Raw genomic sequence first — 15269 nt, 5'->3', positions numbered from 1 at the left:
AAGGTCCCTGAAGCCTCCGGAGGGCTTCCGGGGGGGCGGGGGAGGTTGTTTTCACCCTCCCCAGGCTCCTATAAAGTCTCTGGAGCCTGGGAGAGGGCGAAAAAAGCATGCAAAAATGGGGGGGGGGTCGCGCCTGTAGTGCACGCATGTGCACTGGGGGTTTCGCACATTGCATTATGGGTGCGGCACGCCTGCACACGACCCCCCCCCTGCGCTCCCCCCATTTATGGCACGCAAGCCAAAAAAGGTTCGCCATCGCTGCGATAAGAATGCGCAGAAATGGATACATTAACAATGGAATTAAGGGATGGAGAAGAAACAGAGCATTTAATACATGGAATAGATGGTATAATTGACGTTCCAATTTTATATCCTTGAATCGACTCCTCGGTTGGCTTTGAGTTTCGATTTTTTTTTTCATGCTCCCGCTTTTGATTTTCCCACCAGGCCTGGCTGCAACAATATGGGTATCTGCCCCCGGGCAACCTTCGCACCCACACCCAGCGTTCTCCCCAGTCGGTGTCGGCCGCCATCGCTGCCATGCAGCGTTTCTACGGACTTCGAGTGACGGGCACAGCCGACGGCGAGACTATGAAGTGAGTGGCTTTGCTTTTCTCCTGCGGCTCTCCTGAGTCATTCACCTTTCACCGTCTTCTCTCTCCTTACAAACATTTACTTTTTGAACTCCCGGGAGGGGGGGGGAGAAACCCATGATGAATTGGGATATTGTTGATGGATCGCTTGCCAAGGGGTGCTGGAAACACCCCCCCCCCCCAAAATTGCATGATTTTGTAAGGCGCAGCTGTAGGCCTTGACCAAAAATCAGGATCATTGCTCCTTCTCTTTACTGACTAGCCCTCAGACTTATATACCGCTTTACAGTGCTTTACAGCCCTCTCTTAAGCGGTTTATAGAGTCAGCATCTTGCCTCCAACAATCCTGAGTCCTCGTTTTACTAATCTCGGGAGGTTGCGTCAAACTTGAGCTGGCCAGGATCGAACTGTGGGCAGTAGGCAGAGTTAGCCTGCAATTGCGATAGCCCTTAGACTTATATACCGCTTTACCGGGATTTACAGCCCTCTCTAAGCAGTTTATAGAGTCAGCATCTTGCCCCCAACAATCCTGAGTCCTCGTTTTACTAATCTCGGAAGGTTGAGTCAAACTTGAGCTGGCCAGGATCGAACTGCTGGCAGTAAGCAGAGTTAGCCTGCAATTGCAAAAGCCCTTACACTTATATACTGCTTTACAGTGCTTTACAGCCCTCTCTTAAGCGGTTTATAGAGTCAGCATCTTGCCCCCAACAATCCTGAGTCCTCGTTTTACTAACCTCAGAAGGTTGAGTCAAACTTGAGCTGGCCAGGATCGAACTGCTGGCGGTAGGCAGAGTTAGCCTGCAATAGCCCTTAGGCTTACAGTATATGCCGCTTTACAGTGCTTTCTTAAATGGTTTATAGACTCAGCATACTGCCCCCAACAATCTGGGTCCTCATTTTTCTGACCTCGGAAGGATGGAAGGTTGAGCCGGTCAGAATTGAACTGTTGGCAGCTGGCAGCCGGCGGAAGTAGCCTGCAATAATATCTGCAATATTGCATTCTAACCACTGCACCACCACGGTTCCTGAAGGCAAATTATTTTTGTGTGTGTTGAATATAGAGAGGAAAGTATCTTTCGGGAAATGGGTGCCCCCAACTTTGGAACTGACAACTAATGGCACCGACTTTTAAGTCAGGTGATCAAGAGTGAGTTGCCAATAAAGGAGAATTCTTTGTAGCTTGGGGTTGAAAGGAGGGGTCCTTGCTGCTCTCTGAGCTTCGTAGGGTTTTTTTGCAGACGTTTCGTGACCCAACTAGGGAATATCATCTGTGCTAGAAGGAGAGAGAGGAGGAGAATGAAGGGGAAGGAAGAGGAGGGGGAAGGAAGGAGGAGGCCTGTGGGGTCCTTGGTGCTCTCTGAGCTTGGAGATTTTCTCGCAGACGTTTCATGACCTAACTAGGTAACATCATCTGTGCTAGAAGGGAAGGAGAAGGAAGAAGAGAAGAGGAAGGGGAAGAAAGGGGAAAGAAGAAGAGGAGGAGGAAGTGGAGGAGGAGGAGGAAGAAAGGAGGAGGAGGAGGAGGAGGAGGAAGGAGAGGAAGAGGAGGAGGAGGAGGAAGAAGAAAGGAGGAGGAAGAGGAAGAGAAGGAGGAAGGAGAGGAAGAGGAGGAGGAGGAAGAAAGGAGGAGGAAGAGGAAGAGGAGGAGAAGGAGGGAAAAAAGGGGAAGAAGGAGGAAGGAGAGGAAGAGGAGGAGGAGGAAGAGGAAGAGAAGTAGGGAGAGGAAGTGGAGGAGGAGGAGGAAGAAAGGAGGAGGAAGAGGAGGAGGAAGGAGAGGAAGAGGAGGAGGAGGAAGAAGAAAGGAGGAGGAAGAGGAAGAGAAGGAGGAAGGAGAGGAAGAGGAGGAGGAGGAAGAAAGGAGGAGGAAGAGGAAGAGGAGGAGAAGGAGGGAGAAAAGGGGAAGAAGGAGAAAGGAGAGGAAGAGGAGGAGGAGGAAGAGGAAGAGAAGGAGGGAGAGGAAGTGGAGGAGGAGGAAGAAGAAAGGAGGAGGAAGAGGAAGAGAAGGAGAGGAAGAGGAGGAGGAGGAAGGAGAAGAAGTGTCCTTGGTGCTCCCTGAGGTTGTTTCCTTGCAGACATTTCATGACCCAACTAGGGAACATCATCAGTGTTAGAAGGGGAGGAGGAGGAGGAAGAAGAGAAGAAAGAGGGGAAGAAAGGAGGAGGAAGAAGAAGAGGAGGAGAAGGAGGGAGAAAAGGGGAAGAAGAGAAGGAGGAAGGAGAGGAAGAGGAGGAGGAGGAGAGGAAGAGGAGGAGTGGGAGGTCCTTGGTACTCCCTAAGCATGTTTGTTTTCTTGCAGACATTTCATGACCCAACTAGGGAACATTATCAGTGCTAGAAGGGAGTGGGCTTTGTGGAGGGAAGCAGAGGGAGGAAGAGGAGAAAAAAGGGGGAAGGAAGGGGAGAGAGGTGGAGACGGGAAGAAGAAAACTGTTGGAGCTCTCCGAGCGTGGGTGCTTTCTTGCAGACATTTCATGACCCAAATAGGGAACGCCATCAGTGCTAGACGGGAGGAGAAGTAGGAGGTAGTGGTGGTGGTGATGGCGGGGCAGGAGGAGGAGGAGAACTGTGGGATCTTTGGTGCTTTTCTCGCAGACATTCCATGACCCAAACAAGGTAACCTCATCAGTGCTCTTGATGACGTTATTTAGTTTCGTTCCCTAGCATTGATGATGTTACGTAGTGGGGTCATGAAATATCTGTGATAAAACCAGCAAGCTCAGAGAACACCAAGGATGCATTAGTCCTTCTCCTCCTCTTCCTCCTCCTCCTCCACTTCGCCAACCCCGCTCTCTTCTAGCACCGACATCAGTGAGGCAGACGAACAGCCGGAGCCTGTTCCCAGTGTGCGCATGCGCCGAGTGGCCAGACGAAGGGAACAGCTAAGGAACAGGGGTCGACTTGGGAGTAAGGCCACAGGTGGACGATGAACGGCCCCTCCCAGAGGAAATAAAAGAGGAGCGCCAGGGGAGTGGAGTTTGCAGGAGACAGTTAGTTCGTGTAATTGGTTTGGAGACTCCTTGCCAAGTTTTGCAGGTATCGGCCTGGCAGCTCTCCAAGCCAGATAAGGTCTGTGACCGTAAATCCTCCTTTGAAAGACTTTGCTGGGTGTGAATGAGCAGAATTCACAGCCAATGAATAAAAGGGGTTTTTGTCGGGACCAGGAGTTTTCTTCCTGCTCTCGGGAAGCCTCGGTCCGAATACAAGGATCCATCAGTCCTCCTCCTCTTCCACTCCCCAAACTCCACTCTCTTCTAACACTGATGCTCTTCCCTAGTTGGGTCATGAGACATCTGCAAGAAAACACCCAAGCTCAGAGAGAGCACCAAGGGCTCCTCAAGCGTGAGTTAAGATAGGGAACCTCTTGTAAAAGCTAGGATGCTGGTTTGGAACGAAGCGTGAATCGGAACGCAAGCTTATCCTTCGTGTCTTCGATCCTACCGGTTCGGACCGGTTCAGTCGAACCGGTCGTGGTTTGGCGGCCCAAGTCACTGGAATCGGCAGCGACCCGGGCCTCCCACGCCCCCGAAACGATTCTCTTACGGGGCCGCCATCTTGATTTCCGGTTCTGCGCATGCTCAGAAACACCGCAATCGCACCTTTTTGCGCGAGGGAAGAGAGTGCGCGGGCAAAATTTTTGCCCGCACCGCAACGGCGGTAAATGCCAGGAGCAACCCACTCCCTGCTTCGATCCGATCGAGAGAAATACCCTGGGTGGAAAAAGGGGGCACGAAACCCAGAACTCGTCTTTGATTTTTGTTTCATGAAGATGTTCTCCAAGGCTTCCCACAAGCTTGGCAGTCAGCAGAAGACCTTACAAAACCGCCTCGGATGATGTCACTGGGGGGTTGGGAAGGAAGGACAAGCCTGTGGTTGTGTGTCCGAGGGAGGGGAACCAGATGTGAAGTCCCAGCCTTGGCGAGTGGGCAGCGTGGCTGCCGGGCATCCTGTGTTGGGGTGGCCCTTGGCCAGCCTACAAAGCGCCGAGCGTCTGGTGAGGTTGGAGTTGACCAGTGGGACGCCCCACCACAAGAACCTGGCAAAGAAGAGGGGGAATTGGAAAGAAAGCTGGGAGCAGATTCAGACAGGGGACGACGGCTTGGGATTAGTCAAAGCCGTTGGGGGGGCAGGGGAGGGTGAGCGGGCAGAAGGGGCGACCGTCGCTGAACCTCGGTAAAAATTATTCAGTCGGCGCGGTGGCCATTTTGTTTAATCGGCCTGCAAAAGAACTATCCGGGATGAGGATGAAAGTGGTTTATTTTATTTATCTTTAAACTGTTGGATGCAAAGTTTGGGATCGCACAGAATTCTTCGGATGTTTCTCAGGGTTAGCAATTTAGAGAGATCTGGGCTTTAACTCCCAGACAAGTTAACTTGCCAAGGTGAAGAAATTATGGGTTAGGTCTTATCCCGTATGGCTGTTTGTCTGTCTGTCTAATCTGTATCTCCATTTTCTCCATTTTCTCCATTTTCTCTCTCTCTCTCTCCCTCTCTCTCTCTCTTTCTGTCTCCTACCATTTTGCTGTCTGTCTGTCTCAGTTTGTCTATCTCTCTGTCTATCATCTTTGGTTCTTTCTCTCTCTCTTTCCAGTTTGCTTATCTGTCTATTTTGCTATTGTTTCTTTCTATCTATCTATCTATCTATCTATCTATCTATCTATCTATCTATCTATCTATCTATCTATCTATCATCTATCTATCTATCATCTATCTATCTATCATCTATCTATCTATTATCTATCTATCTATCTATCTATCTATCTATCTATCTATCTATCTATCTATCTATCATCTATCTATCTATCTATCTATCTATCATCTATCTATCTATCATCTATCTATCTATTATCTATCTATCTATCTATCTATCTATCTATCTATCTATCTATCATCTATCTATCTATCTATCTATCTATCTATCATCTATCTATCTATCTATCTATCTATCTATCTATCTATCTATTATCTATCTATCATCTATCTATCTATCTATCTATCTATCTATCATCTATCTATCTATCTATCTATCTATCATCTATCTATCTATCTATCATATATCTATCTATCTATCTATCTATCTATCTATCTATCTATCTATCTAGCATCTATCTATCTATCTATGTATCTATCTATCTATCTGTCTATCTATCTATCTATCTATCATCTATCATTTATATTTCTTTCTTTCTCTCTCTCTCTCCCTCTCCCCATTTTGCTGTCTATCTCCATTTCTCTATCTCTGTCTACTATCTTTGTTTCTTTCTCTCTCTCTCTCTCTCTTTTTCCAGTTTGCTTATTTATGTCTCTCTATTTTGCTATCTCTTTGTATCTTTCTTTCCTTCCTTCCTTCTTTTCCTCTTTCTCACTCTCTCTCTTTATTTCTCTCCCCCTCTCCTATTCCTATCCTATCGTATCCTATCCACCCACCCACCCACCTATCTGTCAACCATCTGCCCATCTATCGCTCTCCATTTTGCTATCTGTCTATCTCTGTCAGTCTCTGTTTCTGGCTACCTTCATTTTGCTGTCTGTCTCTCTAATCTCCATTTTGCTTATTTATCTCTATCTTGCTATCTATCTACTTCCAATTTGCTACTCCCTCCTCTCCCACCCACTCACCCATCATCGATCTATCTCCATTTTGCTATTTGTCTATTTAAGGAAGGATGGAAGGCTGAGTCATCCTTGAGCCGGTCAGGATCGAACTGCTAACAATCGGCAGTGAGTGGATAGGATAACAATAACACTTAAGAGTTATATACTGTTTTACAGCCCACTCTAAGAGGTTTACAGTCAGCCTCTTGCCCCCAACAATCTGGGTCCTCATTTTACCGACCTCAGAAGGATGGAAGGCTAAGTCATCCAGTCAGGATCGAACTGCTAACAGTCATCAGTGAGTGGATAGGATAGAATAGCAACAGCACTTAAGACTTATATACTGCTTTACAGCCCTCTCTAAGCGGTTTACAGTCAGCCTCTTGCCCCCAACAATCTGGGTCTCATTTTAACCACCTGGAAGGATGGAAGGCTGAGTCATCCTTGAGCCGGTCAGGATCGAACTGCTGACAGTTGGCAATGAGTGAATAGAAAAACATAGCACTTAAGAGTTATATACTGCTTTACAACCCACTCTAAGCGGTTTACAGTCAGCCTCTTGTCCCCAATAATCTGGGTTCTCATTTTACCGAACTCGGGAGGAAGGATGGAAGGCTGAGTCAACCTTGAGCCGGTCAGGATCGAACTGCTAACAGTCGGCAGTGTGTAGATAGGATAACAATAGCACTTAAGAGTTATATACTGCTTTACAACCCACTCTAAGCGGTTTACAGTCAGCCTCTTGTCCCCAATAATCTGGGTCCTCATTTTACCGAACTCGGGAGGAAGGACGGAAGGCTGAGTCATCCTTGAGCCGGTCAGGATCGAACTGCTAACAGTCGGCAGTGTGCAGATAGGATAACAATAGCACTTAAGAGTTATATACTGCTTTACAACCCACTCTAAGCGGTTTACAGTCAGCCTCTTGTCCCCAATAATCTGGGTCCTCATTTTACCGAACTCGGGAGGAAGGATGGAAGGCTGAGTCATCCTTGAGCCGGTCAGGATCGAACTGCTAACAGTCGGCAGTGTGCAGATAGGATAACAATAGCACTTAAGAGTTATATACTGCTTTACAACCCACTCTAAGCGGTTTACAGTCAGCCTCTTGTCCCCAATAATCTGGGTTCTCATTTTACCGAACTCAGGAGGAAGGATGGAAGGCTGAGTCATCCTTGAGCCGGTCAGGATCGAACTGCTAACAGTCGGCAGTGTGCAGATAGCATAACAATAGCACTTAAGAGTTATATACTGCTTTACAACCCACTCTAAGCGGTTTACAGTCAGCCTCTTGTCCCCAATAATCTGGGTTCTCATTTTACCGAACTCGGGAGGAAGGATGGAAGGCTGAGTCATCCTTGAGCCGGTCAGGATCGAACTGCTAACAGTCGGCAGTGTGCAGATAGGATAACAATAGCACTTAAGAGTTATATACTGCTTTACAACCCACTCTAAGCGGTTTACAGTCAGCCTCTTGTCCCCAATAATCTGGGTCCTCATTTTACCGAACTCGGGAGGAAGGATGGAAGGCTGAGTCATCCTTGAGCCGGTCAGGATCGAACTGCTAACAGTCGGCAGTGTGCAGATAGGATAACAATAGCACTTAAGAGTTATATACTGCTTTACAACCCACTCTAAGTGGTTTACAGTCAGCCTCTTGTCCCCAATAATCTGGGTCCTCATTTTACCGAACTCGGGAGGAAGGATGGAAGGCTGAGTCATCCTTGAGCCGGTCAGGATCGAACTGCTAACAGTCGGCAGTGTGCAGATAGGATAACAATAGCACTTAAGAGTTATATACTGCTTTACAACCCACTCTAAGCGGTTTACAGTCAGCCTCTTGTCCCCAATAATCTGGGTCCTCATTTTACCGAACTCGGGAGGAAGGATGGAAGGCTGAGTCATCCTTGAGCTGGTCAGGATCGAACTGCTAACAGTCGGCAGTGTGTAGATAGGATAACAATAGCACTTAAGAGTTATATACTGCTTTACAACTCACTCTAAGCGGTTTACAGTCAGCCTCTTGTCCCCAATAATCTGGGTCCTCATTTTACCGAACTCGGGAGGAAGGATGGAAGGCTGAGTCAACCTTGAGCCAGTCAGGATCAAACTACAGGTTTATATGTAGATTTATACCTAGTAGTTTGGGAAAGCTTCATTCGGGACTTTACTCTGTGGTTTGTGTGTCTGTTTAGAAATCGGTTAGGGCATTATTTATTTGTGGTTCTATTTGCGTCCATGGCACTTTTCGGAGGAAGGAATGCTGTCGATCCCTTGCAGGTTTCGCAATTGAGAAATAGACGCAACCCCCAGACGAAAGAGTGCAGAGGAGAATAGAGACTCCGCTACGTTGACAGTTTCTGGCATTTCAGGGCGAGAAAATATTCCAGGGTCAGAGAATGGCCAAACCTGACATTGGAATTAGCAGATGTGGAAACAAGACCAAGAAAATTTGGAGAGGGTGGTATACGATCAATGGAATTTATCCAGGATAAATTAGGCATTTTTTTCCATTGCTCTGAGTTCCTGAAGAAAAGCTATGCAATTTTCTTGGGAACAATATGGAAGCAATTCTTTCTTTCTTTCTTTCTTTCTTTCTTTCTTTCTTTCTTTCTTTCTTTCTTTCTTTCTTTCTTTCTTCTTTCTTTCTTTTTTCTCCCTCCCACTTTCTTTCTTTCCTTCCTTCTTTCTTTCTCTTCCATCCCTCTTTCTTTCTTTCTTTCTTTCTTTCTTTCTTTCTTTCTTTCTTCTTTCTTTCTTTTTTCTCCCTCCCACTTTCTTTCTTTCCTTCCTTCTTTCTTTCTCTTCCATCCCTCTTTCTTTCTTTCTTTCTTTCTTTCTTTCTTTCTTTCTTTCTTTCTTTCTTTCTCTTTCTTTCTTCTCTCCCTCTTTTCTGTTTCTTTCTTACTTTTTCTTTCTCTTCCCACCTTCCCTCTTTCTTTCTTTCTCCTGGTGATTGGCCCAAAGTCACCCAGACTGTATTCATGGCTAAGATGAGACTAGAACTCACGGTCTCCTGGTGATTGGCCCAAAGTCACCCAGGCAGTGTTTGTCTCTCAGTTGAGACTAGAACTCACTGTCTCCTGGTAACTGGCCCAAAGTCACCCAGACAGTATTCATGGCTGAGATGAGACTATAGCTCACTGTCTCCTGGTGATTGGCCCAAAATCACCCTGACAGTATTCATGGCTAAGATGAGACTAGAACTCACTGTCTCCTGGTGATTGGCCCAAAGTCACCCAGATGGTATTCATGGCTAAGATAAGACTAGAACTCACTGTCTCCTGGTGATTGGCCCAAAGTCATTCAGACAGTGTTTGTCTCTCAGTTGAGACTAGAACTCACTGTCTCCTGGTAACTGGCCCAAAGTCACCCAGACAGTATTCATGGCTGAGATGAGACTATAACTCACTGTCTCCTGGTAATTGGCCCAAAGTCACCCTGACAGTATTCATGGCTAAGATAAGACTAGAACTCACTGTCTCCTGGTGATTGGCCCAAAGTCACCCAAACAGTATTCATGGCTAAGATAAGACTAGAACTCACTGTCTCCTGGTGATTGGCCCAAAGTCATTGAGACAGTATTCATGGCTAAGATGAGGCTAGAACTCACTGTCTCCTGGTGATTGGCCCAAAGTCATTCAGACGGTATTCATGGCTAAGATGAGACTAGAACTCACTGTCTCCTGGTGATTGGCCCAAAGTCATTCAGACAGTATTCATGGCTAAGATGAGACTAGAACTCAGGGTCTCCTGGTGATTGGCCCAAAGTCATTGAGACAGTATTCATGGCTAAGATGAGGCTAGAACTCACTGTCTCCTGGTGATTGGCCCAAAGTCATTCAGACAGTATTCATGGCTAAGATGAGACTAGAACTCACTGTCTCCTGGTGATTGGCCCAAAGTCATTCAGACAGTATTCATGGCTAAGATGAGACTAGAACTCAGGGTCTCCTGGTGATTGGCCCAAAGTCACCCAGACGGTATTCATGGCTAAGATGAGACTAGAACTCACGGTCTCCTGGTGATTGGCCCAAAGTCACCCAGACCGTATTCATGGCTAAGATGAGACTAGAACTCACTGTCTCCTGGTGATTGGCCCCAAATCAGCCAGCTGGTTCTAGTGCCTAAGATGAGACTAGAAGGGGGCGAAGGAACTTTTTGGGAACCAGGAATCCACTCCCTGCAAATTTCTAATTTTCTGGGCATGTCTCCTTCTAGAGCTATGAAGAGGCCTCGTTGTGGCGTCCCGGATAAATTTGGAGCGGAAATTAAAGCCAACGTGAGGCGCAGGCGCTACGCAATCCAAGGTTTCAAGTGGCAGCAAATGGATCTTAGTTTCTGGTAAGACACAAGCTGTTGTCATGTTTATTAAATTCTGCATAAAGGGCCAGGAAAGACAGAAGTTAGAAAACAGGGAGGGGAACGCGAGTTAATTGAAATCTTGTCGCTCCGCAAACTTTAGATCCTTCCTGTTCCATATACCAGAGTGACCTTTTGGCACAAACATGAGGACTAGAAGCCTCACAAAAGAAAACAATCAGTGTTTCTCAACCTTGGTGACTTTGAGATGGGTGGACTTCCACTCCCAAAATTCCCCAGCCAGCAAGGCTAGCTGGGGAATTCTAGGAGTTGAAGTCCACCCATCTTAAAGTTGTCTAGGTTGGACTTCCTGGCTGGGGAATTCTGGGGGTTGAAGTCCACCCATCTTAAAGTTGCCGAGGTTGGACTTCCTGTCTGGGAAATTCTGGGGGTTGAAGTCCACCCATCTTAAAGTTGCCGAGGTGGGACTTCCTGGCTGGGGAATTCTGGGAGTGGAAGTCCTCCCATCTTAAAGTTGCCGAGGTTGGACTTCCTGGCTAGGGAATTCTGGGAGTGGAAGTTCACCCATCTTAAAGTTGCTGAGGTTGGACTTCCTGGCTAGGGAATTCTGGGAGTGGAAGTTCATCCATCTTAAAGTTGACGAGGTTGGACTTCCTGGCTGGGGAATTCTGGGAGTGGAAGTTCACCCATCTTAAAGTTGCCGAGGTTGGACTTCCTGGCTAGGGAATTCTGGGAGTGGAAGTTCACCCATCTTAAAGTTGCCGAGGTTGGACTTCCAGGCTGGGGAGTTCTGGGAGTTGTAGTCCACCCATCTTAAAGTTGCCGAGGTTGGACTTCCTGTCTGGGGAATTCTGGGGGTTGAAGTCCACCCATCTTAAAGTTGCCGAGGTTGGACTTCCAGACTGGGGAATTCTGGGAAGTGAACTCCACCCATCTTAAAGTAAAACAACGCACTAGATCTTACTGTTAAAAGTCCAGATTCTCAGATTCCCTGAAAGATTGCCTGTATCTTCCTCATTAACTTCTGATGATGTCAAAAGCCACAGTCAAAAGTATCCAAATAAGATGGAGAATAAAGCCGAGAGTAGAGGGAGGCCTTGATTTAACATGGGGAGAAGTAAAAAAATTGGAGTCGGGAGAGAAAAGTGAGTGGGTTAAGCTATCCAACCCATCACAGCAGTTTGCTAACCTAAAGTCCTTCGGCTGTGGTACAGCCACAACCTCAGAAGCATGGGTTTCTGCCTTGAGCAGGGGGTTAAGACTAGAGGATCTCTAAAACCCCTTTCTTTCTATGAATTTATGGGGCGCGAGTTGACAATTCTGGCAGCCGAATTCGCGAGACACCTAGATAACATTCAGTATGAACCGGTATTCGCGTATTTCTGCGCGCAAGCAGCGTGCGCAAGCAAAGCGCATCCGCGGGAGCCGCACGCACTCCTGGAGCTTGCACGGGCGCTCACAGTTTCGGTGCACGGCGAACTGGTGGTAAAATTATGTGAAACCCACACCTCTGGTCTTGACGGTAGACAAATTGTCTTTCCATTAAGGAAACAAAACGGTGTTGCTTGCGGGAAGCAAATCCAGTTTGTAGATCCTGGTTAGAAATGTAGGACTGCAAGACTCTAGAACCTCATATATTTTTTTGCCTCTGTTGTAGCATTCAGAACTACACCCCCAAGGTTGGCGAACAGGCCACCTTTGCCGCGATCCGACGGGCCTTCCGCGTGTGGCAATCGGTGACGCCGCTGCGTTTCCGCGAGGTGCCTTACTCGTCCGTGCGGGAGGGCCGCGAATCTCAGGCGGACATCATGATCTTCTTCGCCGACGGCTTCCATGGGGATAGCACCCCGTTTGACGGCGAAGGCGGCTTCTTGGCCCACGCCTACTTCCCAGGGCCCCACATCGGTGGCGACACTCACTTTGACGCGGCCGAGCCCTGGACCTCTCGCAACGATGACCTCAGCGGTGAGGCTCTGGGATTATGGGACAACTTTGATGGAGGAGGGGATGGAGACGGTGACCCTGGGAGGAACCGGGAAGCCAGACAGATTGTGCAAGTGACTCACAGATGGTGATCCATCCGTGGTTAATCCCATCTGCGCTACTCACTCACTCGGGACCCAGCAGAACGTTACTTCTCTTTTCCACTTCTCTAGACTTCCTCGATTGAGTTCTTGGTTCCACTTCGGCCTACCCTGTGGTGAGAACTCTTTGGGGTCAGAACTGGGGGATGATCGTAGAAGAGGCTCCATCTGTTCTTCCTGTCCTGGCAAAAACCCCTTTTATTAATTTACTGTAAATTCTGCTCATTCCCAGCCGTTAAAGTCTTTCAAAGGAGGATTTACAGTCATAGGCCTTGTCTGGCTTGGAGAGCTGCCAGGCCGATATCTGCAAAACTTGGCAAGGAGTCTTGGAGAGTCATGAACCAATTAGCAAACTAATTGTCTCCTGCAAACTCCACTCCCCTGTCGCTCCTCTTTTATTTCCTCTGTCCACCTATGGCCTTAATCCCAAGTCCTTTCTCCTGGCAGCTCTGCTCATGCACACACTGGGAACAGGCTCTAGCTGTTCTTCTGCCCCCCTTATCTCTGACTACGAAGGCAGCTGATAACTGTCAGATGGCCCTGGCCCCATCTCTGTCTCTGATGCAGAGCCCTTATCAGAGCCTTCCTCAGGCTCCAGGACTGGCCCATGTTCCTCCCCAACCTCCTCACTGTCTGAATTTGCTGCCAGCTCAGATGTTTTGAAAACCCCTATTGGAAAGGAAAATCCATCCGAAAATCCATCAATCTGCTGCCAGTTGTGCTGGCCGCTGGCGGGCCTCAACACCATCCTCCACGTCCCCAAAAGTTTGCTGAGCTATGTAGTCCTGATTTTCTGCTGTGAAGCAATCTCTCTCTTCTGCGGTTCCTCCAGGTTGAGGGAAGTTGCCACAGCTGAAGAATGAGGTAGGGATTTTCAACAGCATCCTCAGGCCCCCAGCTCATTTCCTGCCCTCTGCCTTTCAGGAAATGACATCTTCCTGGTCGCCGTCCATGAGTTGGGTCACGCACTGGGGTTGGAGCACTCAAACGACCCTTCCGCCATCATGGCTCCTTTCTACCAGTGGATGGACACGGAGAACTTCGAGCTGCCAGAAGATGACCGGCGGGGGATACAACAGCTCTATGGTATAACAGAATAACTGAGTAGGGAAGGACCTTGGAGATCTTCTACTCCAACCCTTCACTCAGGCAGGAAACCCTATACCCGCGATGGCGAACTTATGGCACGTGTGCCCCAGATCGCACACCAAGCCCTCTATGCGGGTACGCGAACTGTCGCCGCAGCTCATCTCCACCATGCATTCACACGTGCCTCCCGCCAACCAGCTGATTTTCAGGTCTCTGCTGCACATGCGGGAGACACACGCCCAATGTTGGTGGGCGGGCGGGTCACGTGTGTATGTGTGGAGTTGGACGGGCCCCGCATGCAGCCCTGTGTTTGTTCCCAGGAGGCTTCGCACGTGCATTGCATTATGGGTGTGGGCCATCCAGGAGTAAGCGAGGCCAGCCAGGGGTGGAGGTTCTCTGAATCAGCCATGACTTTAGCTACGGGTGCGAACTCCTAACAACCCACCCCTATATGTTACCTATTGACCAGGTGTGAATAATAAAAAAAAAAGATCACCCAGTTGGTCGGGAATAGATTCATACGCTGGTAACCGTCGTGATATTCTTTTGGAGAGAAGCAGTGCTCTATAGAGTTTAGGATGAAAAAAAGAAAAAGAAACCAGGGCTATGAAATCAGAAAAAAGAGAAAGGAAATAACCCTGAAATTTGCTTGCCACCCAACCTTCACTATTCTGTTCCCCAAAAAATAAGACCTCCCCGGATAATAAGCCAGATCAAGGTTTTGAGCGCATACGCTAAAATAAGCCCTCCCCTAAAATATTTAAAAGCAGTCAGTCCCCACCATTTCCTGGGGGGGGAAACATGCCCCCTCCCCCCGCATGCACCTGCCATCCATGCAGAATGACCTCGTGGAGGCCACTCCCGCAAAGCCTAGTTACCGTGCCCTTTCTCTTAGTGGCGGCCGCAAAAAGAGCGGCAGGACCCGCAATGCCGGGGCTGGCAAGAGTGTGCCAGAAATAGAGACAGAACCTCTGGTCCTCTCTGGATCAGCTGATCCACGGGCCAAAGGCCGGGGTTAAGGGGCCTCCTGCACACCTCAAAAATAATAAGACCTCCCCTGAAAATAAGGCCAGGTACTTACTTTGGGGGTCAAAAGAAAATAAGAAACACAGGGAAACATGGTAAATCCTCTGTGAATTTTTCTCTCTTCTTCCTCAAACACCATTTCAAACATAGCCTTTTGTCCTTGGTCAATTCAAGAACGTCCAGAATTGGGAGGTTGGATTTTACACCTTAATAGAGGTCGCTTTGACCATTCTTAGTTGTGGTTTCTCAACTCCTAGAGAAGTGTTCTTCACTCCAGAACCAGGGGTGGTATTCACTTACTTTCCCTACCGCTTCGCAAATGTGCGCGTGCGCGCCCTCACATTCACACAACCTTCCATGCATGTGCTTTGCTCGGGCGTGTGGCTTGCACACATGCGCGAGACTTGAAAACGTGCCTAAATAGGATGGCATAGAACCGGGGCGGATGGGTGGGCCCACCCGCGATTCCACCCGCGATTCCACCCGCGATTCCACCCGCGATTCCACTCACGATTCCACCCACGATTTCCACTACCGGTTCGAGTGAACCAGTATGAACCG

The 15269-nt window shown here is 48.2% G+C and overlaps 1 protein-coding gene across 1 annotated transcript in view; it reads left to right on the top strand.

Moving 5' to 3' along the window:
• The first annotated feature begins 427 nt into the window (after positions 1-427).
• MMP14 (matrix metallopeptidase 14) overlaps positions 428-15269 on the top strand; it is a 28948-nt gene continuing 14106 nt past the window's right edge. The window contains exons 1-4 of the mRNA XM_081968886.1: positions 428-596; positions 10408-10530; positions 12167-12474; positions 13518-13679. Of these exons, the coding sequence (XP_081825012.1) occupies positions 541-596; positions 10408-10530; positions 12167-12474; positions 13518-13679 (649 nt within the window). The 5' untranslated portion in view covers positions 428-540. The remainder of the gene's footprint in view (positions 597-10407; positions 10531-12166; positions 12475-13517; positions 13680-15269) is intronic.

The sequence above is a fragment of the Natrix helvetica genome (assembly GCF_964273705.1).
Source record: "Natrix helvetica genome assembly, chromosome: W".
NCBI lineage: Eukaryota > Metazoa > Chordata > Lepidosauria > Squamata > Natricidae > Natrix > Natrix helvetica.
The sequence above is the reverse complement of the archived record's forward strand: the minus strand, read 5'-3'. Positions and strand labels throughout refer to the sequence as shown.